The sequence below is a fragment of the Podarcis melisellensis genome, assembly GCF_964234715.1.
Source record: "Podarcis melisellensis genome assembly, chromosome: 16".
NCBI lineage: Eukaryota > Metazoa > Chordata > Lepidosauria > Squamata > Lacertidae > Podarcis > Podarcis melisellensis.
This window is the reverse complement of record NC_138533.1, coordinates 15496548-15517929: the sequence shown is the minus strand read 5'-3', so window position 1 is coordinate 15517929 and position 21382 is coordinate 15496548. Positions and strand designations below refer to the sequence as shown.

General features: G+C 45.8%; 1 protein-coding gene and 1 long non-coding RNA gene across 4 annotated transcripts; one reads left to right on the top strand and one right to left on the bottom strand.

Moving 5' to 3' along the window:
* The first annotated feature begins 1185 nt into the window (after positions 1-1185).
* On the top strand, positions 1186-6920 carry LOC309359467. Its single transcript, XR_014163846.1, has 2 exons — positions 1186-3946; positions 6484-6920. It is a non-coding gene; the product is annotated as an uncharacterized lncRNA (long non-coding RNA).
* Positions 6921-7389: 469 nt separating this feature from the next.
* On the bottom strand, positions 7390-19007 carry PRRC1 (proline rich coiled-coil 1). Of its 3 annotated transcripts, none has more exons than XM_081893049.1 (9): positions 18731-19007; positions 16904-17026; positions 15089-15496; positions 13507-13673; positions 12515-12617; positions 11074-11241; positions 10593-10692; positions 10007-10109; positions 7390-8964 (listed from the first exon to the last, which is right to left on the bottom strand). In XM_081893049.1, exons 2-9 carry the CDS (start codon positions 17004-17006, stop codon positions 8755-8757), a joined length of 1362 nt encoding a protein of 453 aa, XP_081749175.1. In that variant the 5' UTR covers positions 17007-17026; positions 18731-19007; the 3' UTR covers positions 7390-8754. The 3 variants fall into 3 exon arrangements, with proteins under 3 accessions (XP_081749175.1, XP_081749176.1, XP_081749177.1); XM_081893050.1 differs by lacking the exon at positions 18731-19007 and adding an exon at positions 18279-18427; XM_081893051.1 differs by lacking the exon at positions 18731-19007 and adding an exon at positions 18075-18175.
* Positions 19008-21382: the final 2375 nt, after the last annotated feature.

Sequence of the window (21382 nt, the reverse complement as noted above, 5' to 3'; positions counted from 1 at the left end):
ACCAAGGGGGGAAAACCCCCAAGGTCATAAGCAATGAAGCAGGCAGATTTGAAGTGTGTGGATTGAGTGTGAAATGCCATGATGACATTCTGTGAAATTCCCAAAATCAATGCAAGGAGGAGGAGTTGGCATTAAAGCAGTGAGAGAGATCCCATTTCTTCAGTGTGGGAGCAAAATTGAAAGAGAATCTTCAGGGGAGCGGCAAATAAGCTTTCTACCAATGTGTGATGCCCATTATTTGATACGCAATATTGCTAAATCTTAATGGAATTGGAAGAGAGAATAATGCGATGTTGAAATATATCTAAATGGAAACGAAGAGGGAATAATGCAAAGCCACGCTAGTGTTGGATCAAACGTGTGTTGGAGAGGAGAGGAGGCGCCTTGTGCTGTTGTCCTTCTTTACCTCAGACAGGTGCTCAGCACTCCTAAGGAGAGGAAATGTGCTTCGTTCCATCGGGGAGCTGTATAAGCGAGCAGGCATCTGTTACAGATAAGTTTTACCTATTCTGCCAGAATTGCATGTCAGAAAGGTGGGTGGCTTAATCTTTCCAAGTTGTGGTAGGTGCCGGAGTCATTTGGATCAGCCCTACTGGCTGCCTGCTAACCACGCTTCTTGCTGGGTTGCCTATGGCCCCCAGTTGCCCTCAAAGGGGGAGCTACAGCTCTACTAATCTGATCATGCTTTCTGTTATTTCCTGGGTGTCTGGGCCTCGCCTTGCCCACTTGATAGGAGCAGACCACTATAAGTGGCGCATCCCTGCCCTTTAGAGGGTGTATTCAATGCCAGTCCAATCGCAGAAGCATGCAACAGAGAGCAAAGTAATGGTAGCATTCAAAGCACTTGTGCAAGACCTCCTAGAGGTGGCACATTAATACACTTGCAATAAAATGACTAAAGTACTCAAAGAATAGGAAGTTGTTGTCTTTGTTCTTAAATAAACCATGCTACTGCTGTTGATGTTGCTGTTGTTTGTGAATCGTTCTCGGGTTGTTTGGTGGGGGTCGGGGGGCATTCTTGTTGTTCTTTCAGACTCTTTCTCCGTGAACACCCCCGTCTTTATTGGACAAGCACAGAAATTGAACAGAAGACTGGTTCTCTAAATCAGGCAGGAAATGTTTGCAGCCTATTTTTCCTCCTTTCCCTATTCCACTGAGGCAGATGGTAGATCCAGGCACTGATCTGACCAAGGGAGGAGTTCTAAAATGCTTAAAACTAGACCAGTGGGGGAAAACACTTAGCGGTTTGGGGTAAGTAAATGCCTAAGTTCACATCTTGCAGCTGAAGAAGCTGTGTTCTTCCCAGAACTTGAGCCGTGGCAATTTTACCAGGCAAAAAATCCAGACACAGGAGGAGGACAGAATTAGTACAAGTGTGTACGTCTGTGTACGTTAAACTAAAGATTAACACTTGTTGGTCTTGCCTAGCATTGCCTATGTAGAAACTTGCATGCCCCTTTGATATGCTTGCCATCCATCTCCTGTAGTGCTAGCGCTGTCATCTCTTTCCAGTTAACAACATGCAGGGCTGGGCTGAGGGGGGTGATATGGGGGCAACTGTTTCAGTGTCTTGTTTCAGAGGCTTCATCTCATAATGCCTAGACCCTAACGCACCATTTGTGAAGCTGCTCAGGATGATGACTCTCTCCTGTTGCCACATTCTCTGTGCGCATGTGAAGGCCTTTGCAGTGAGTTGACTGACGCTCGTACACTTAACAGCTGTTCTGACTTGATCACCTTGGGGGTGGCGGGAGGGGCTCACATTGTCCCAGCTCTTCTTTTTTGCAGACTTCACAGAGAGAAGCGTGTCTGAAGCAGATCTGTTCAGTTGGCAAGTAATAAATGATGGCAGTGTGCTTGATCTGCTTGCATAGAGAATATGAATCTGCCTCCTTTCCCTTGTGTGGAGTAGTGATTGTTGAAGGAGAAATAAATCGCTGAGTGACAAAGTGCCTGTGGTTTGAAAGGAGCTCTTGAATCCGATGTCCAGTAAAAACCCTGCCGTGTAAACGCTCATTGTATGACTGAGAGACACGTGCATTTTGACTGTGCTGCTTTAGGTAACCTGCTGTTTTGTTCTTCTTTGGCTGCTGGGGGAGGGGGAGAGGGTACTGAAGCCTTTAAGTCTCTTCCAGATGCATCTTCACATCTCACAGACACCAGAAATAAAACCCTTCCAACCCAACAAACCATCAAGAAGTGAACATCACATTCCACCAGTTAGTGGTCGTATTTTCCGTGCAATGCTTTTGTGTGGGTCTCTCCTTTTTCAGTTTCCTCACAGTTTTGAGCAACAGCACACAACACCCCAATAAAGCCAGCTCTCCTCGAGGAGCCACAGAAGTCATGGCAGTAAGAAACAGTTGTGGTCAAAGCCCTTTTGTATGGGATGAGTGGGAGGGGGCTGGTGACAAACCAGTGTCTCTAGATTGCTTTTCACAGACCAGTAGAAGGAACTGCCAGACACAAGAATTCACACTTCAATGGACAAAAGAACAGGTGAACCACATTTTCTCTTTTCACAGCAGGAATCGTGAAGCCAGAATGTTAAGAGACTGGGAAGTTTTTAATGCATCTTCCCGTTCTGCCTCTGTAGGTTCAGCTTCATGCTGAAACCCCAGTCACAATGGGAGTAAATACTGTATGTGAGTTCCATCCTTAACGGATGTATGAGGCAATGGTGGGTTGAGACCCAATAAGCTTTAACAGCCGAAAGGGATCCCCACTGAAAGAGGAGCTTCATGCTCCGAAGCCTCTCCAGACACCTTGTAATGCATAGTTGGAGTGGAGGCAGAACTAATGGCAAAGAATTGAAGAACCTCCTGAGAAGACTGGCTTGCCCAGTGTCATTGGCAGGATGGGGCCCTTTGTGATAACTGCAATGGGCTGGCAGAATTGCCACCAGTCTATAAGGTGTCTGTGTCCATGGTGGTGCGAACACTGAATCGTGGCCATCTTTGAGATTTAAAGTCACTGACTTGACAAGTGCTTTAAGAGGTTTTGTGGGGGGTGGGATAATGCCGCAACCCGCTTTTTTGCTAAGAATCTTCCAGGAACAGCTATTGCGCACATAACTCAGCCAACACAAAGCGTTGACTCCATACTAAAGCTTGGATCCTCTCCAGTACTTCTGTTCTCAAGGTAATCCATTAAAATACCAATTTCAAAACCAGAGCTAGCAAACGGCTTGTTTGGCCAGTAACTTCTCACTCCAAAGCTAACATCGCAGTTGAAGAAAGGTAACTACTGAAACCCTTGACGTTATCCGAGAGCAAAATTCTGATGATATGACAGGCACAGACTCTGAACAAGTAAACATCTAAATGCTGTATGATAAAAGCAGTAACCAGCGGTTGTACGTGTTGTGTTTGTGGGACATAATGGGTGGGTACCATGTGCTTGGCTAGGCAGATTTCCAGTTGTGATCCACAGAGTGGCGTTGGGGAGGGTGTTGCAACTCTTGTGCTAAGACTCTTTCAGGTCGCAATCAGGGAATAGTCAGAAGCGGAAGCTTTATGAAGCAGATTCCTTCAAATCTCCAAATCTCTCTTAAGGTTTTTCTTTTCCTGAGAGAACAATCTTGTGTTTTCTCAGGTTTTGCTTTTCACCTTGCTGCATTACAAAAAAAAAAAAAGCAAAAGACACTGGTGGTCGGCACTCCTGGTTTCCAGGATGGGGTTCAAGTCCCTGCGGTGTCCTTGCTTGCTTCCAATGCAACTCCTATATGTTTCACCTCTTTCTGTCCCTTCTGTGCTTTTGTGATTTAGCAAAGATTATAGGATGTGATTTTACTGATAGATTTCCTATATGGACATTGCATATGATTTAAACCCAGTAAGAATTATATTATGCAATTGCTCCCTTTTCATTAACTCACTATTTGTGTGTGTGTGGTGCTGGCAAAATTGTCATGCTCACTTCTGTAGGTTTTTGATAACTCGCAAGGGTGCCCTCTACGTGCCTAACGACGAACTTCGCGCAAAGGTTCTGCAGCAATTGCACGACGCCCCCAGTGCGGGCCACTTCGGCAAGGAGAAGACAATAGAATTAGTGGCCAGGGACTTTTGGTGGCCACAGATGCGGGGAGAGGTGGCGGATTACGTCGCCAGGTGTGACACCTGTCAGAGGTCCAAACCAGTACACCAGAAGCCGGCGGGATTGTTGGAACCGCTGGAAACGCCGCAGCAACCGTGGGAGAGGGTAGCACTGGACTTTGTTACTGACCTGCCCAGCTCCAGGGGCAAGACGGCGGTGCTGGTGGTTGTGGACTTGTTCACCAAGATGGCGCACTTCATTCCTTGTGCCAAGGTGGCGACGGCAGAACAGACCGCCAAACTCTTCATCGACCACGTGTTCAGAGTGCATGGACTACCGCAGTCCGTCCTGTCCGACAGGGGGCGCCAATTTGTTTCCAACTTCTGGCAGAAGCTTCTGGGTATCCTGCACGTCAAGATCGACCTAGCGTCGGCGAGACATCCACAGACCAACGGCCAAGCAGAGAGGGTCAACGCGATCATGCAGCAGTACCTGAGGTGTTACGCCAATCAGCGACCCGCAGCGTGGGTGGACTACCTGCCGATGGCTGAGTTTGCCTACAACAACACGAAGCACGCATCGACCGGGGTGACGCCGTTCTTTGCGAACAATGGCCGTCATCCCAGAACCTTTCCGAGACTTATAGCACCAGGAGAGGGGGTGCCTCAAGAGGCCGACCAGTTCGCAGCAGAGTTGCAAGAGGTGCACGAGGAGCTGCGGAGACATTTGGAGCTGGCCAAACAGGCCTATAAGGTGCAGGCGGACAAGCACAGAAGGGCGGGAGAGGACATCCAGGTGGGGGACTGGGTATGGTTAGCGGCCCAAGCGATGCCGGCCAGATCGTTAGCCAAGAAGAAGCTAGGACACAGGCAGCTAGGACCATACCAAGTTGAGGCTAGGATCAATCCTGTAGCATTTCGCCTGGCCCTTCCAGAAGGCTCCAGAGTGCACCCGGTCTTTCATAGGTCGGTGCTCACTCCCTACAAGGCCCCGCACAGGTTTCAAGAGTCAGAAACAGTACCAGACCCACGCAAAGGGGCACCCAAGAGGGGGGGGTCGCCTAGGGCCGAACCCCTCAACGAGGTCACAGAGATACTGGACTCGAGATGGGGGGAAGAGGGGGTTGAATACTTTCTCGCCAGAGAGGGCACCCCAGCCACTGCCAATAGTTGGGTGCCGGGCTACGCGTTAGACGAACCCCTTTTGAAGGAAGAGTTCCATGCACTTTTCCCACATAGACCCATGCCAGCTGAGTACTTTGATGACTGGCTTTTCACACCCACATTGTCAGATAGCACGTTCAGGGGTTTCTCTTCCCCCGAGGAAAGAACACCAGAATCAAGCCCGCCCAGGGGATCGTGCTCGGGGGTGGACACGGAAACCCCTTATTGGTGGGAGGAGCAACCAGAGGAGGAATGGCGTAAGAGGTGGATGATGGGTCCTTGGCGGGCAGCACCAGAGGAAGTAGCAATGGAAGAAGAGACTGAGATGGCTTTGGGTGAAGAACCCGAGTTCGAACACACATACACAGAACTGCCAGCAGAGAACATTGACGTAGACGACCTGTATCCTGAGCCTACCCCCGAAGAGCCGCAGTTTCCACAACCGGCACCCGGCGAGCGGGAGGGGGGAAGGGGGGGCTTCGAGGGGGGGATGGATGTCAGGGTTTCAGGGAGAGAAGAGCAGATGGGGGAGGAGACAGAGAGCGAGGGGGAAGAATCCCAGAGAGATGAGGAGGAGGATGACGATGCCCAAAGGTCGTCCATGAGTCTGACCAGTGAGTCAGAGGACTCCCAAAAGGGGGCCCCCCTGGTCAGACCAAAGGGGGGCCAAGGGGGAAGCAGTGAGGAGCAGGGGAGCGAAGGGAGAAGCCCCAGTGGGAGTTGGACACAGGAGCCGGCTTCTCAGCCGGAACGGAGTGAAGGGGGTGGAGTTACCAGTGTGTCAGAGGGAGCAGAGCAAGAAGGAGACAGGGGAAGGAGATCGGAGCAGGGCGCTCAGCCGGAAGGGGTGGAGAGCAGCACCGGGAGCAGTGTAGCGGTCGAGAGAAAGGTCAGAAGCAACGTACGCGCGCCAAGTTCAAATGTAGAGGCGTGCGGAAGTGAGGAGAGCCCTGGGGAGGAGCCCGGCCCCAAAGCGAGAAGGAGGGGGGCAGAGGCGTCAGAGGATTCAGCCTCGGGCGAGTCCCGGCGAGGGGGAACCCAGGGGGGCAGAAAGACCCTGCGGAAAAGGAAGGAGAGGAAGAGGTGGTCCAGCACAAGCCTCTTAAATTGGTGCCGAGGCGGGACGGATTCAGAGGGGACTTCAGCGGTCTAACGTTACAGACGTAGAGTCACAAAGATGGAATGTAAACGCAACCATGATCTGCAATAAAGACTTTCTGTAAATAAACCGGATTGGAGTTGGGTCTCTTGTGAGCTGGGACCAAACGGGTGGCTCTGACAGTAGGATTCTTCCTCTCTTTAGATCAAGGTGTATGTGTATGGTAGGAGATGCTGCCTGCTTGACTTGTGATTTTGCGGTCTGAAACATTTATGTATAGTAAACCAAGCTTTCTTTCTTAACGTGTCTCAGGAGTCTCCATCCCCATCATTCTGCCCGGACACTGAGGTCCAGCGCCAAGAGCCTTCTGGAGGTTCCCACCCTGCGAGAAGCAAACTTACAGGGAACCAGGCAGAGGTCCTTCTCGGTAGTGGCGCCCGCCCTGTGGAACACCCTCCCATCAGATGTCAAGGAAATAAACAACTATCTGACTTTTAGAAGACATCTGAAGGCAGTCCTGTTTAGGGAAGCTTTTAATATTTGATGAATTACTGTATTTTACTATTTTGCTGGAAGCCGCCCAGAGTGGCGGGGTATAACTAATAAATTGTTGTTGTTGTTAATTTGTTCGCCTCTAAACACTACTGGCTTGCCTACCTGCATTTAAAAGGTCTTTAGGATCCCCATCCCAGAATAAAATAAAGTATCGTGTGTCAGGAGTTTTATTTAGGCAAGAATAGGGGGAAACACATCCATGAACTTACACATATTATAACCCCAGCAAAAGACCCCAAACCCTCTGTTGGTGTGTGCAAATGTATGAATACACGTTGGACACATATGTGCATTTAGACACATACTGTTACAGTTCCATTTCAAGTCCAGAGAAGAGCCATCCAATGGTGTTATTTTCCTTTATTGAGCTTTTATTAATGCCCTTGAATTTTCTGATGTATGGCTATAAAGTCTATAAACATTAAAAATGTGGAGAGGATCAAGATAATGATGGGTAGGAAAGAGAAAACAAATTCAAGTGCCAGCTTGGCCAATGGACAGAGATAATGTAAACCTAAATAAAAATTCAAGACTTGATTGAACATGAAACATTTAATGCTTTTATACATCCCTCATAAGATTTTCCAAGAGGGTACATAAGGAATGGAACTTTTGGTGCTTCTGAAGAAAAAGACGTACTCATTCTCTCTCTAGTTGAGTTTTCCCTGTTGCATTGATAACACAAAATAAATAGAGCAAGATTTTCTCTCCCTATATACCCACTAACTCACCAAAAACACTTTGTTCTGTCAGAATCAAACCATGGCCATACTCATGCTTTTGGAAAGGTCCAGTGATGAATGAAGTATTAAAACCTTTTGAAGAAGAATAATTAAAATCCTACAGGAGCAACATCTAATTCTGATTTTACATGGCAAGCCAAAATATATTAACTGGAAAAACTACAGATTTTTCACTGGATAAAAATATAATAAACTAGCTAACTAGTCTATATAAAAGTGTCTTTTGAAAGCATCTACAAAAGATAAAGACTAAGTAGTAGAAATTGAGAAACTTTTAAGGCAGAAAGTTTTTTTTAAAAAAAGTTATCAAAATACTCTGTGCAGTTTATAAATATGCACAATTTTGAGCATAAAATCTGGGGCAGCATTTGCGATGGAGGTAAACAAACTGCTCAGTAATGGCCCATAGCTTAAGATGCATTGTAAAAGTTAACCAATTGCAGCCTTGTACCTCTTTATGCATCAAAAGGCACTTGGCTAGGTGATTTCTGATATTTTTCTTTGCTGTGAAATATAACCAAGAAAATAGGTTTCATTTGTCTGCTTCTTGACCCCCTAGTGTTAAGGAGGATGACTGCAAAGAGGAACTTTACAAACAGCTTCCTCTTTGAAACCCTAACCAAATCTGACCACACCTGCAACACATATGCCAGTGACTCTGGCCTTGGGTTCCAAACCTATCCTAGGTCATGTGAATGACTAACATGCCTCTTAAATAAAGTCCAAAATGTCTGTCAAACACCCATTTAGTTCAAGGTTGGGGGACATGTTGGAGAGGGGCCTCCGGTTGTTTCTGGACTGCAACTCCCATCCCTGACTACTGGCCATGCTGTCTGCCGGGGCTGATGGGAGTTTGGAGTCCAACAGCATCAGGATTCCCATCCCTGATTTAGTGTTTGAAATGAAATACATTTTAATACTTTCTGACCTTGCTCTATAAATATGCCTACTAGTTTTGGGAGCCATTTTATTAGGCGACTAAATTAAGAATTGCTCATTTCCATTATCCAAAGAGTACCTTCACTTTTAAAACAAAATTACATTTTATATGTAGATTACAAAACTGAGGGGCGTCAACAGAGGGCCATCGAACAGATGCAACCATTTCTTTTCAACACCAGTTTTTAAGGAATGCGTCATTTTCAGAGTCCGTTTCCTCTCAAATGCTCCTGGGTGGTAAACGCTGCTTGTACATTCCTGCAATAGCTTTGGCTGTGCTGTAGATCATCTGTCGACGGGACATGCCGGTGAATGCAGAGTGCCAATCCGTTCTGTTGACGTGCAGTAATTGCTTCTCTATCACTTCCCCCACTGTCACCAACAAACCTGACCATCTTAGGTTATAATCCTGAGGAGTTAGACTTTGAGCCTGTGAAATAATTTAAATCGGGAGTGAGTACGGGGGAAAAGGAGAAGCACCCAAGGAAGTTCAACCTCCTCCGGAGATATATCGCCATAGTTCAAAGTTCATTCAAAAGCATAAATAATACTGCTGTTAGCATTTGACTTAACAAGTGTAACAGTCAAAGTTTTATAGCAGCTATAAGTTCTATAGAAATTCTATAGAATTTAAAGTGCTGCTAGTGAAATTTGTTGTGAAAAGAACCTCTGGTTTAACAGGCTAAGGGACAACAGGAACACTTTATTTTCTCCTTTTCAGGAACAAATTGGCCAAACTTTCACCCAGTGACAGCAGATTATAGACATTTTTTTCACAGCACCATCAGTGCCCATGACTAGGTTCTCTGAGATGAGGTTGAAAGAGCTGGGTACGTTTAGCATGGAGAATAGACGGCTAGAAGGCTCTCACATTTGCTTTCTGTTGCTCCAGAGGGTGGAAGTGGAACCAATGGGCCCGAATTGGAAGGGGAATCTCACTAAACATGAGCCTGCGATAGCTCAGTTGGTAGAATGAGACTCTTAAATCTCAGAGCTGCAGGTTTGAGCCCAGCATTGGGCAAAAAGATTCCTGCATTGCAGGGGGTTGGACTAGATGGTCCTTGGGGTCCCTTCCAACTCTACAATTCTGTGATTCTGAGCCTCCTGGCAGTGCAGGATGTTCAAAGGTGCCTCAGAATGAATGAGGCTGACTCGCTGTGGTTTCTAAGCCCTCCAGCCTACAGACCATCTTCTTGAGAAATATCCCCCAATGCTTATGCCAGCTCACTCACAAATGTTCAATATATTAAGCGGTATAGATATCAATCAATCAAATGTAATCCACATTATTTTTTAAAATATATGCAATGACAGAGACACTAAAGGTGATAGAATTTAATGGCAATCATTTTTAGAAGTGTGTACAACTCCTAGAGTGGTGTTCTGGGGTTCTTGGGTACCAGCCCTTAGAAAAGGCTTTACTAACCTGCTGTATTGGAAAAGGATTCAGCCCCTTAGAGATTAAAACTTACCTGTTGTACATATTCCAAAGGCACTGGAGTTGCTTGTGTAAATGTTTCCAGGTGAATGCCATGGACGGGATCTTCGACAATTAGGCAGCCAATATCAAACCACCTGTTACAGTGACAAAAAGTTTATTATCAAATCGTATTAAATACGAATTCCGCGTATTAACTGTCTAGAGAGCTTAGTAGTTTTGAAAGGCAGGCAGCCAAGACACCTCCACTAACACTTTCCCTTTGGAAACAATTTTTAGTTTTCCCAGCCAAAAGCTAACAATAACTAGCTTTTGTTCCAGAATTTATAGTCACGTTCCAAACTCTAAGGAAGTTAATTACAAAATGTCAGAGGTCTGTTCCGGCAGGGTTTTGCTTGCTAAACATTGCAGGATCTGGCCACGCTTGAAAGTGAATTATTTAATTATGGGTTATGCAAACTATGCCCAGTTTTAAGCACTAGGGACAAGAGGGTGAATTATACCAAGCAACTGCAACAGGCAGACAACTCTTATTTCAGCTCCTGTTTAGAGTATCAACAAGTCCTGTGGATATGATACTAATGGACTTTTATTTTGAGTAACATGTTAAATGGCCTTACTTGTCAGGAAGCAATTCCGCAATGAAATTTTCCACAGACACGGCAGGCTGCTTCTCATGAATGACTCCTGTCCTGCGCAAGCTGTCAATCCTTTCTTGAGCTCCCTAAAGGACAAGGAAAAGAAGCAGTCAATACAGTTCTCATTCAGCACTTACTGCTTGCGATGAACCTTAGCCAAAAGCAAAATAAAGGATCTGAAGTAAACCAACTACAAATATTCAAGTTTACAGAAGGGAAATTGGACGCTCAACTGCAATCTCAGTGTGTCTTTGGTTCCTTAGTGACCAAGTCCTTATTTTGTGCTTTTATAAAAATGGATTAGGCTTTGTTTCATTTTTGTAGATTTTGTGTTAAAAAGAAAACATTGCCAAAGAGTTATTAGGTGCTACATTGTTGTGTATGAAACAAGTGAAGACACATTTTAAATGATTTTTTAAAAATATCACAAAAGTGATACAAATCTCCAGGAAACGACGGGAACTCGCCTTCAATCCAGCTGCGTAGCCAACTGGCTGTGGCGCAATGTTGGACTGCCCAGCTTCTCCTGTGACCGTGGCCATTCCAAACACTTCCTGAAAAGCTTCTCTTACAGCAGCAACCTTGACTTCTTTAGTAGAAGTGACAACAATGTCCAGTTCTCCCCCAGATTCTAAAACAAAAAAACATTAAAACATAATCCTATACAGGCAGACACATTCAGACCGTGGGGTGGGGTGGGAGAGAACTTGTGTTTGCCAGTCAGGATCCCTCCCTTTTCTTGGCAAAGCAATTATCTGGAGATGGACCAGGGTGCATGTTTATTGTCATCTTTCACACACGTGTCTTAAGGCAACACACTATATATATTTAAAATATCACAGAAAACAGCATACAGCAGCAACTAGCTTTAAAAAAACTATACAATGCAGACACTCATGGCAGACACACACACACACCAGTCTAGGTGTTGACCGAACAAAAATGTCTTCAATTCTTTTCTGGAAGGTGCAGATAGCAGGCACATATCAGGACAGCTGCAGCCATACTAAAAGCTCTGCATCATGCTCTGCTATGGTTTAGTGAGATGTGAATAAGTGGCTTCCATATGGGGTTACCCACTCCCCCACCTCCTGCATGGCCAAGAGCCTGGAAGCTTCCACAATGCTGTTTGTCAGGTCATCCAGACCAATTGTTAATCCTCATTACGGTTACCTTCAAACAAACCAACTTCAAACCATGGCTTCAGGAAGCCAACTTGTTTAAACTAACCATAGTTAAGACTGGTGACTGTTCTAGGTCTGAATGACATGCCAAGCTGTGGTTAACTGAAAGTGGAAGCAAAATATCCCACCCCCCACTGTTCTTCTCCCGACCATGTGTGAAAAAGATGGGTGAGTGGGGGAGCACATAAGGCTGGGAAGAGGCCAGCTAGACACTTTCACTTATCACAAAACCATATGCAGCCATTGGCTGCTACAACTTCTTAAAATGTCAGCCTTCAACACTTATGTACAACATGGTCTCTCTATACATGGCTTGCTAAGAGAAGCACACAATTACTTTAGACAAGTTTTTGGTCCTGTTTAACTAGAGGCTTTTCATGGGGGAGGAGCCCTTTCCCAAAAAGTCCCGCCACTAGATACCCAATACTATCAAATTAGCGGCCGTTGTAACTTCCTTTATGAGTTCACTCTTCAAAACACACCGGTAGCAACATCAGTGAAGCTTGTATTGCTATGAAGATGCACTTGGCAAATCTGCAAAATGCCTCCACTGGCTGTGTGGCCTGATGTTTGCAGGAGCTAAGATTGTGATCCATCAATTAGAAACAGAAAGAGACAACCCCAAAAGAGAGGCTTTGCTGCAGCCTAGGTTTGTGAGGGCCCTGAGTAGGATGAGTTGCATGCTGCGCCCCCCCAGGCCCACAGGCTTTCTCCACTTACTGATATAGGGAGCCATGCCAGGATCCAGAGTCGTGATCATTGTCTCCATTGAGTGCTTGGTTTTATCCAGCACGGACTTCACCACAGGATTCCCTGCCACACCCTGCAGGGAAAAGGCACAACTCATTCAGCTCACTTTGCTCTCAAGGCTATGCCTGATTCAGCTCATTTGCTTCTTGCAGATGTTGTATTTCAGACCCTCCAAGTGTTCCTAATTTCCTGGGACAGTCCCAGATTTACAAAAGCTATCCCAGTTTCTGATTTGATCCAGAAATGTCCCTGCTTTCCCTTAGGACATCCCTACTTTCATCGGAAAAATGTTAAGAGGAGACATCTCTATTTTCATCAGAGAAATGTTGGAGGGTGCGGCATTTTTTACTCTGGGATTGCTACTGAGATGAAGAGCGGCTTGTCAATATCTTATACATGTAAATATATTACGCCAGCTCAGGGAATGCAAAACACAAGCAGAGAGAGAGAGGGCACGCATGCTGGCCCCACTCTCAATATCTCTCTGTGCCCCAACACCATGTGCTCAAACTCAGAACAGTCTAAAAACTGCAGTGGTACCTTGGTTTGCATACGTCTTGGTTTGCATATGTTTTGGATTACAAACACATCAAACCTGGAAGTATATGTCCCGGTTTGCAAGCTTTTTTTTGGATTCCAACCCATTTTTTTTGAATGACAATTTTTTGGGGGAAGCCCTGTTGGCGAAAGCGCGTCTTGGCTTACAACCTGTTTTGGTTTACAAACAGACCTTTGGAACGGATTATGGTTGTAAACCAAGGTACCACTCTATTCTCATGGCTACAACACCAGCCTAATTTTTTTTTTTACTCCCCGCTCCCCTCCTGCTCTGTGTAGCATCTTGCCTGATGCCTCACTTCTGTAATATATGCTTGGTCACAAAGAAACTATTGTCTGACTATGTGGTTTGGAGGCTTTTCTTGTGGACCAGCAGCACAGCTACCTTTGCTTTTCAGCCTTACTTTGATAAAGCCCCATAGTCCTCCTCCAGCAGGGGTGTCACTCTGCACAACAGCTCCCCGGGGGTCTTCGTGTTCCTCTGGGAAAGTAATTGAAGAGCCTGCTCCAAAGCCAGGTGCCAGTGGGAGTGACCCACAGGGCTGCTGTGATGCCGGGCCAGCGAAGACACCTGGAAACCAACAGCAAGGAAACGTTTTGCATAACCCACCATGGTTCACAACTGCTGTAACCTGCCTTTTCTTATTCAACAATTAAAACAATACTGCACATCTTCAATTTTCCAGAAAAAAATCTGTTTATGTCAAAAGACCTTTACCAGTTTAAAGACACAATTTGAGTTTGGAGGTAACTGTACAACGGAAGAGACTGCCACATTCTGACCACGTAAAACTAGTGGCAGTTTCAACCCTCACACAGGCCTCTTTCCAACCTCCATCTTGGCAAGCAAGAGGCATTATCACAGTTCAATAATGCCTTGCTTTTTATTATAATATTTATTAAGTTTTCCAATTTAATAATCCAATAAAAACCACATTAAAACATTCCAAATTACAATACAATAAAAAAGCCAAATATAAATGCCGAATTTTATATCTTTGGGTGACTTCCCATGCTGTGAATTTCACGAAGTGCTGATCATCTAATATCACATTGCTTTTCTTAATTAATCAACAAGCCATTCTGATGTTATCAATAACACCTTCCAGCCTGGCTAAAGTACCTGAGGAGAGCTGGTGTGAGAGGAGGGAAATGTGGGCTGGGGAATGTCCTAAGGGCTGTATATATCTCACAGCCTAGAAGTCAACCTCACACTTGCAATATAGTGTTTGTGGGTTTAAAAAGTGGCTGAAAACAGCTTGGGACCAGATTAGATCTGTAAGACCAGGTAAGACACTGGTCTTACAGATGGGGCCATTCTGACCATACCGTGACCCACATAGCTCCATCTGATGTGCGTGTGGAGAGGGAGTGTTCTCTGTTGTGGAGCCTGTAATGCAGAACACTCTCCCCAATGAGAACAGGTGAGCAACAACTGTTGGGTGTTTTCACAGTCAACTGAAGACACAGGCTTGCTTTGACCCTTACTACTGGTCTCTGGTGTTTTATTGTGTTTTAAATATTCTGTTGGGAGCTGCCCAGAGTGGCTGGGGAAACCTAGCCAGATGGGAAGGGTATAAATTATTATTATTATTATTATTATTATTATTATTATTAAATATAAATCAGTGATGATTTTACTCATGTTACTGACAATTGTTTTTCTTGGACATTATTAAGTTTTATCGCTATGTGAATCACTTTGGTTTTCCATAATTGAAAAGCAGCATAGAGAACATTTAATAAGTAGCATTTAAAAATAAAAGGGAGGAGGGAAGGCAACCCACGTGAGCATGGCCTACATAGATATGCATTTCCTGGTCAAGGTCCACGCATGGTGGGGCAAGGGTGCAGGAGCCAGCCCCAAGCTATTTGGAACCAGCCAGCATTTCCTGGGAGAGAATCAGTACTGGTTTCCTTGGTAAAACAACAACCAATATAGATAAACTCTTGTTTTAAAAAGCCAAGCAAAAACACTATGGTTACCGGTGACTGAAGGTGCAGAAAACGAGGGCATCAGGGGCGTCTGTGGTGCTCGTCCCGCATGGCCTTTGGTGATGTCATGGGTCGATGCCATAGAAAACCCTGATATGGGAGGACCAGTGGGAGGGGCAGAAAGCACAGAGCCAGGAGTTGAACTCAGGGGTGGAGGGGATGAGAACTGGGGACGGGGGCTGCTGAAAGGGGACGAAGCGACTGGCGGTGTCATCATGGGTGGCCTCGAGGTCCCAAGGGAGGCACCCGCTGAAAGGGCCATGGGAGGCACGAAAGGCAAAGGCACCGGGGATGTCGTCATGGATGGAAGAGAGGAGCCTGCAGAAGATGGCAAAGGCGAGGAAAATGGTGCTTGGGAAGGAGGAAAAGAGGAGGGAGGAGGGAGGGAAGGAGTTAAGGCTGAGGGCGAGAGAGGAAAAGGAGAAGGCAAGTTTTAGTAGAGGGGCTTTTTTAAACTTTTAGAATGATACAAACAAAAGATCTGCAGCAGAATAATAGAACTAAAACATCTTATATTTGTAGCAGATTAGCAAATAACTTATAGTAAGGAAATAGCCCAACAGCTAAGAAGTCAATGAGTAACCATGTGACACAATGCATAGCCAGCTCTTCCTGTGCAAGCAAAGGTTTATTACTGAGCTGCAAATATTAAGCATTTTCATCCAATGAAGTTATAATTTAGAGATCAAACGGCATAGGTTTTAAAATGCAATTGAAGAAGGTCATTGGATTGAAATGTTAACATGAATTTAAGTGGCACTTTAAGCTCAAATGAAAACCCTCCCCAATTTATTAGTGCGGCTGGCAGCAAACAAAGGCTCCAGACCCTTGAAGTTAGAAGAGCTCCTCCTTTCCTTCTGAAATACCTTTTCTAAGCTCAATCTACTTTTTGAACTAAACTACCACTCTGACTTTGATCTGCCAAGACAATGGCATGTAAGATAACACTCAGCTGAGAGCAGCATCTCATGCGTGCCCTTTCCCAAATGCAGATGTATCTTGAATTCGGCTTTCTGGCCATGGGTGGGTGTGTACCAGTGGTTCCATTCCTGTCAATGGTGTATGCTGGGTTCATATGCACATGCAGGCATGCATGTATGTTCAGACATACACCTCATAATGCAAGGTGCTTTGATGTCCCAAGATCAGCCCATAAACCAGCTATTCCCCCCGTATCCTAAAATGAATGTCTGATACCCCAGCACAATTTCATAAGGAAGAAATGTAATTCTTAGCATCTGCTCAAACCATTTGTGTCAGCTAAGGAGCTGTTGGGAGGGGCAAATAATAAAGTATAAAGCTGTCTGCCACCTACACATATATTTATATAGTCACAGCCTTCTTGACTTCTCGTTCTATTCCTCCCTGGGACCAGCTAGTGAAAGGTGAGTTAGAAATACTAGAAATAAGCAACAAATTAAATACTTTAAAATAGTGTGGAAAAGTTTATTGAGCTGGGTCCAGATTTCTCCTGAGCAGTTCCCCTCATGGGATGCTCACCAGGAAGTGGGGGGGACAGATTACTTCTAGCCAATCTCTTCTTCCCTTGCAGCCCCCTAAAATGCTGCTCTGAATGTCTGCAAGACCCTCCAAAACAGACCGAAAGGTAGGGCTGCAAAAAAAACCTCCACCCCCACGTCCAGCAGAACTCTCAACTGGAAAAGAGTCCCTTCCAGAAGAGGAGCCCTTCTTTCGTCAAACAGAAGGAACTGCAACCTTTCCTTTTACTGACTCAGAACTACTAAATTTAAAAGGAAAAACCCCCATGTGAACAAACAAGACTAGTCACTGATGAAACACTTATACCTAATGAGACTGGGGCAGTGGTGGTGGGTGCAGGCCCCGCCCCCGCTGTGCTCAGTGGGGGCGTTCCAGGTGGAGTCGTCTCTATCCCGCTCTCTTCCATCATTTTCCTTCAGCAACACAGAGCTGGAAAGAAAGAGAAATTGGATTGAAATGAAACAAACAGCTGCTGCATCGTGTACATCTAGTACTGGTTGCTTAAAACTGCCAATTTACAGGACCAGCAGCAGGCCAAACCTCTGTCAGTACTTAAATATGTCAGTACTCAAAGTCTGACTCAGAGGTGTCTGAACTTCCACTGTGTTCAGACACACAGAAGAACAACAGCTGGTGCAATTTTTCCAACCTGGTGCCTGATAATTAGGATTTAAAGTGTGGGTGCATGGACAACAATGAAAGTTATAATACACATAGCTTCTCAGCAAAATTCTGAAGAGGTTATTCTGAAGATAAGTTTGTGTGACCCTCAAGCCAAGGAGATAAGTAATTATACACCCTTTAGAAGACATCTGAAGGCAGTCCCGTATAGGGACGTTGTTTAATGTTTTATTATGTTTTTATGTATGTTGGAAGCCGCCTAGAGTGACTGGGGCAACCCAGTCAGGGGATAGACCATTATTATTATTATTATTATTATTATTATTATTATTATTATTATTATCATCATTATTTAAAGGTAAAGGTAAAGGGACCCCTGACCATTAGGTCCAGTCATGACCAACTCGGGTTGCAGTGCTCATCTCGCTTTACTGGCCGTGGGAGCCGGTGTACAGCTTCCAGGTCATGTGGCCAGCATGACTAAGCCACTTCTGGCGAACCAGAGTAGCACACGGAAACGCCATTTACCTTCCCGCTGGAGTGGTACCTATTTATCTACTTGCACGTGCTTTTGAACTGCTAGGTTGGCAGGAGCAGGGACCGAGCAATGGGAACTCACCCCATAGCGGGGATTCGAACCGCCAACCTTCTGATCGGCAAGTCCTAGGCTCTGTGGTTTAACCCACAGCGCCACCTGCGTCCCAATTATTATTATTTAGGACGTCCCTATTTTCATCAGAGAAATGTTGGAGGGCATGTTGTCTGGGGGAAGGAGAGGGGAATATTTAGTCCAGGCATCCTTCATCAGCCTAGCCTACTTCACAGAGCTGTTGTGATAACCTGGGGCAAAACTCACCTTCTCTTAGCTTAATTTACCTTACAGGGCTGTTGTGAGGATGGAATTGGGAGAATGGGGTGCCCACCCTGAGCACTCAACCACCCATTTGGGTCAGGTATGAATTCTGGGCCTTCTACTGTCTAACAACCAACCACCACTGCTGGCGGGGTGGGGTGGGGAACCAGCAAGGAAGTGAGAAGCAATCTCCCTCACCCTTCCCACCTTGGCTCCCTTTGTACAAGGGCGAGGAACTGGAGGCTCCAGGCATTGAGACTACAACTCCCATCATCCTCATCGTCCCTGACAACTGTCCAAGCTGGAGCCGATGGGAATTGCAATTCAACAATTGGGTCCGTCTGTCCCCCCCAACACCACCACCCTGGTCCTTTGTACACTGCTGAAAGATGCGGGGGTGTGTGTTTGAAGGTCGCCTTTAAAGAACTACGTTTCCCGCCATGCACCGGGGGGCCGCTTGCCTTGCGCACGCGCGCACCGGCATCTGTTCTGCCACGTCTTTGCGCCCCGCTCATTAACTGAGAAGCTCTTCTTCTCTGTCCTACGACCCTCCCTCTCCTCCCTCGTCCCGTCGCCCTTGCTCGCGTGGCCGTTACAGGCAACGGCCGCAGCACCGTATCACGAATAGTGGTAGTAATAAAAACAAAAACAAAACCCACCTAAGAGTAAAAGCACCTCAGCCCCTCACGCGTACGCTTCCGCCCGCCAGCCCCTTTTTCCTCGCCTCACCGAAGCGGTGGCGGGTAGGGAGGAAAGGGGTCGCCGCCGCGGCCTCCCACAGCCCGCCCGAGGGGGAAGCTCTTCTTCGCTCTCCCGGCTCCGGGGACTCAAAATGGCGGGAGGCGGGACCGGGGAGGCGGCGGCTTCAGCGGCAGCCGCAGCAGCAACCACCTCCCCTCTCCTCCTCCTCTTCCTCCTGGGGACCTGCCACGTTCGCTGCGGCAGCGGGGAGGAGCAGCCGCGGGGCGGGAAAGGCTCGCGCCGCCTCCGCTTCTCTCCGCCACGGCGAACCTCGCTGGAGGCTTGGTTGCCTTCAGCGCACCTGATGGTTTCACGGGGTTTTTTAAAAATTAGTTTGTATTATTATTATTATTATTATTAGCCAATTTTCCAAATTCAATTATATCCTTTAATAATTCTAATATACCGAATCTAGAGGTTTTTCCAGGGTTAAGACAGTATCATCCAACAAAAGCTTTTGTTTTATAATTTCCTTTGCCCACTTTTCTTCCCCTACTTTTGTCATTTAGTGGTTTAGGGGGAAATGTCATGAGAGAGAGAGAGAGAGAGAGAGACCCAAACTTTGTACCCTGCTCAGTTATAAGAAATATTAAAATCATTGCTTTTGAGTTTGCGGGAGGGTGGGGAGTAAGCCTTATGGTGAGATCGTTTTTAATTACTGGCCTAGCCAGTCTTGCTTAGTCCTGTTTCAAAAAGTAAAATGTTCCTAGTGTGCACAATTTTTTTTAAGCAAACCACCAAAATTGTTTGCGCTGTGGGTTAAACCACAGAGCCTAGGACTTGACGATCAGAAGGTTGCCGGTTCAAATCCCTGTGACGGGGTGAGCTCCCGTTGCTCAGTCCCTGCTCCTGCCAACCTAGCAGTTCGAAAGCACGTCAAAGTGCAAGTAGATAAATAGTTACTGCTCCGGCGGGAAGGTAAACGGTGTTTCCATGCGCTGCTCTGGTTCGCCAGAAGCGGCTTAGTCATGCTGGCCACATGACCCTCAGCCAATAAAGCGAGATGAGTGCCGCAACCCCAGAGTCGGTCGTGACTGGACCCAATGGTCAGGGGTCCCTTTACCTTTAACCCAAAAATAGTGCTTTTAAGCTTTTAGAGCTGTTTCCAGTGTTTTTTCCAACGCGTTGCCATACATGTGGATTCCCCCCGACTTTTATTTGATTTCCGCCCAGACATTGTTTCCAACGGCCGATTGCCGGCTGTGTCCGGGAAATTCCAGACTTATGGCAACCCTAGATTTGACTTGCCTGCAGAATACAGTAGGGTGTTTCTGGCAGATGGCATAAATCCCTGTTTAAAAAGAACACTACACTAAAATGTGGACTAGAATAAATAGCACTGTATGCACTTAACCTGAGACTAAAGCCCATTTAACTCAGTGAACTTGTTTTTAGGTGGTATGTATAGGATGGCACTGTTAAAATCCTTCAAAAGGCTGGCAAAGAGGCTTTAGTGCTGCCTTCTAAATGGGCCTTGAAGCTCCATTTGTTTTGAGTTTGTTTTACTTAACTACAGTGTAATAAAGCTTCCTCCAGCTTGATGCCCTTCAGATCTTTAGGACTACAGCTTGCATCAACATAGCATTCTGGTTGGGGCAGGTGAAAATTGTAGTCCAGATATCTGAGGTGCACCAGGTTGGGAAAGACCGGTATATTCATTCACAAGCTTCACCCAAAAAATCCTAGGAATTGTAGTTTCTTAAGGGTGCTGGGAATTGTAGCTCTGTGAGCAGCAAACAAAAGCTCCTAGGGCACTTTGAAGGAAGTTGTGTGCTTTAAATATACAGTGTGCACACAGCCGCTGTGGTAAGTTCCACCGACTGAGTTCAGTGGGGCTTACCCCCTGGTAACTGAGTAATGGGATCACACTGTATTTTTTTTTAATTTATGATATTTAATATATGCTGTTCAGTAATGCAAGTTCTGTTACCATTTTACAATAATTGTTTAAAAAACAAGCATTTGCATTGTTCTGCATTATTGAGAGCATAAACATGAAATCTTAAAAAAATCAAGAATAAAATGAGCAACAGGATATAACAGCAAGACCCATGGCAACACCAAAAGAGTTTCCAGAGCTGCAAGACTCCCCCAAAATCCAAATACAGTGGTACCTCCGTTCTTGAACGTAATATCTGTTCCAGAAGACTTCGAGTTCCGAAATGTTTGAAAACCGAGGTGCAAAGGGCTGTCAGCAAATTCAAATGAGAAAATGGAAAAACACGCAGCGGAAGCCATTCGACTTTTGAGGCGCATTCGAAAATGGAAGCATTTACTTCCAGGTTTTCAGTGTTCGGGTTCCAAAACATTCATCGACGGAGACGTTCAGAAACCAAGGTACCGCTGTATTTTATGTAAATCTGGGGGAGAGGGAGCCAAAAATTCTGCAACAGAGGCACCAGCAGAGCCTTCTCTGGAGATCTGTGTTTAACTTCTTAACCTACCTCACAGGGTTGTTGGGATTAAATGAGGGGGAGAACCGTATAAGCCACTTAAGAGCTCCATAGAGAAAGTGGGATATAAATTCAATAAAATAATCACAATCATAATGTTAAGATTGGAGCCCTTGA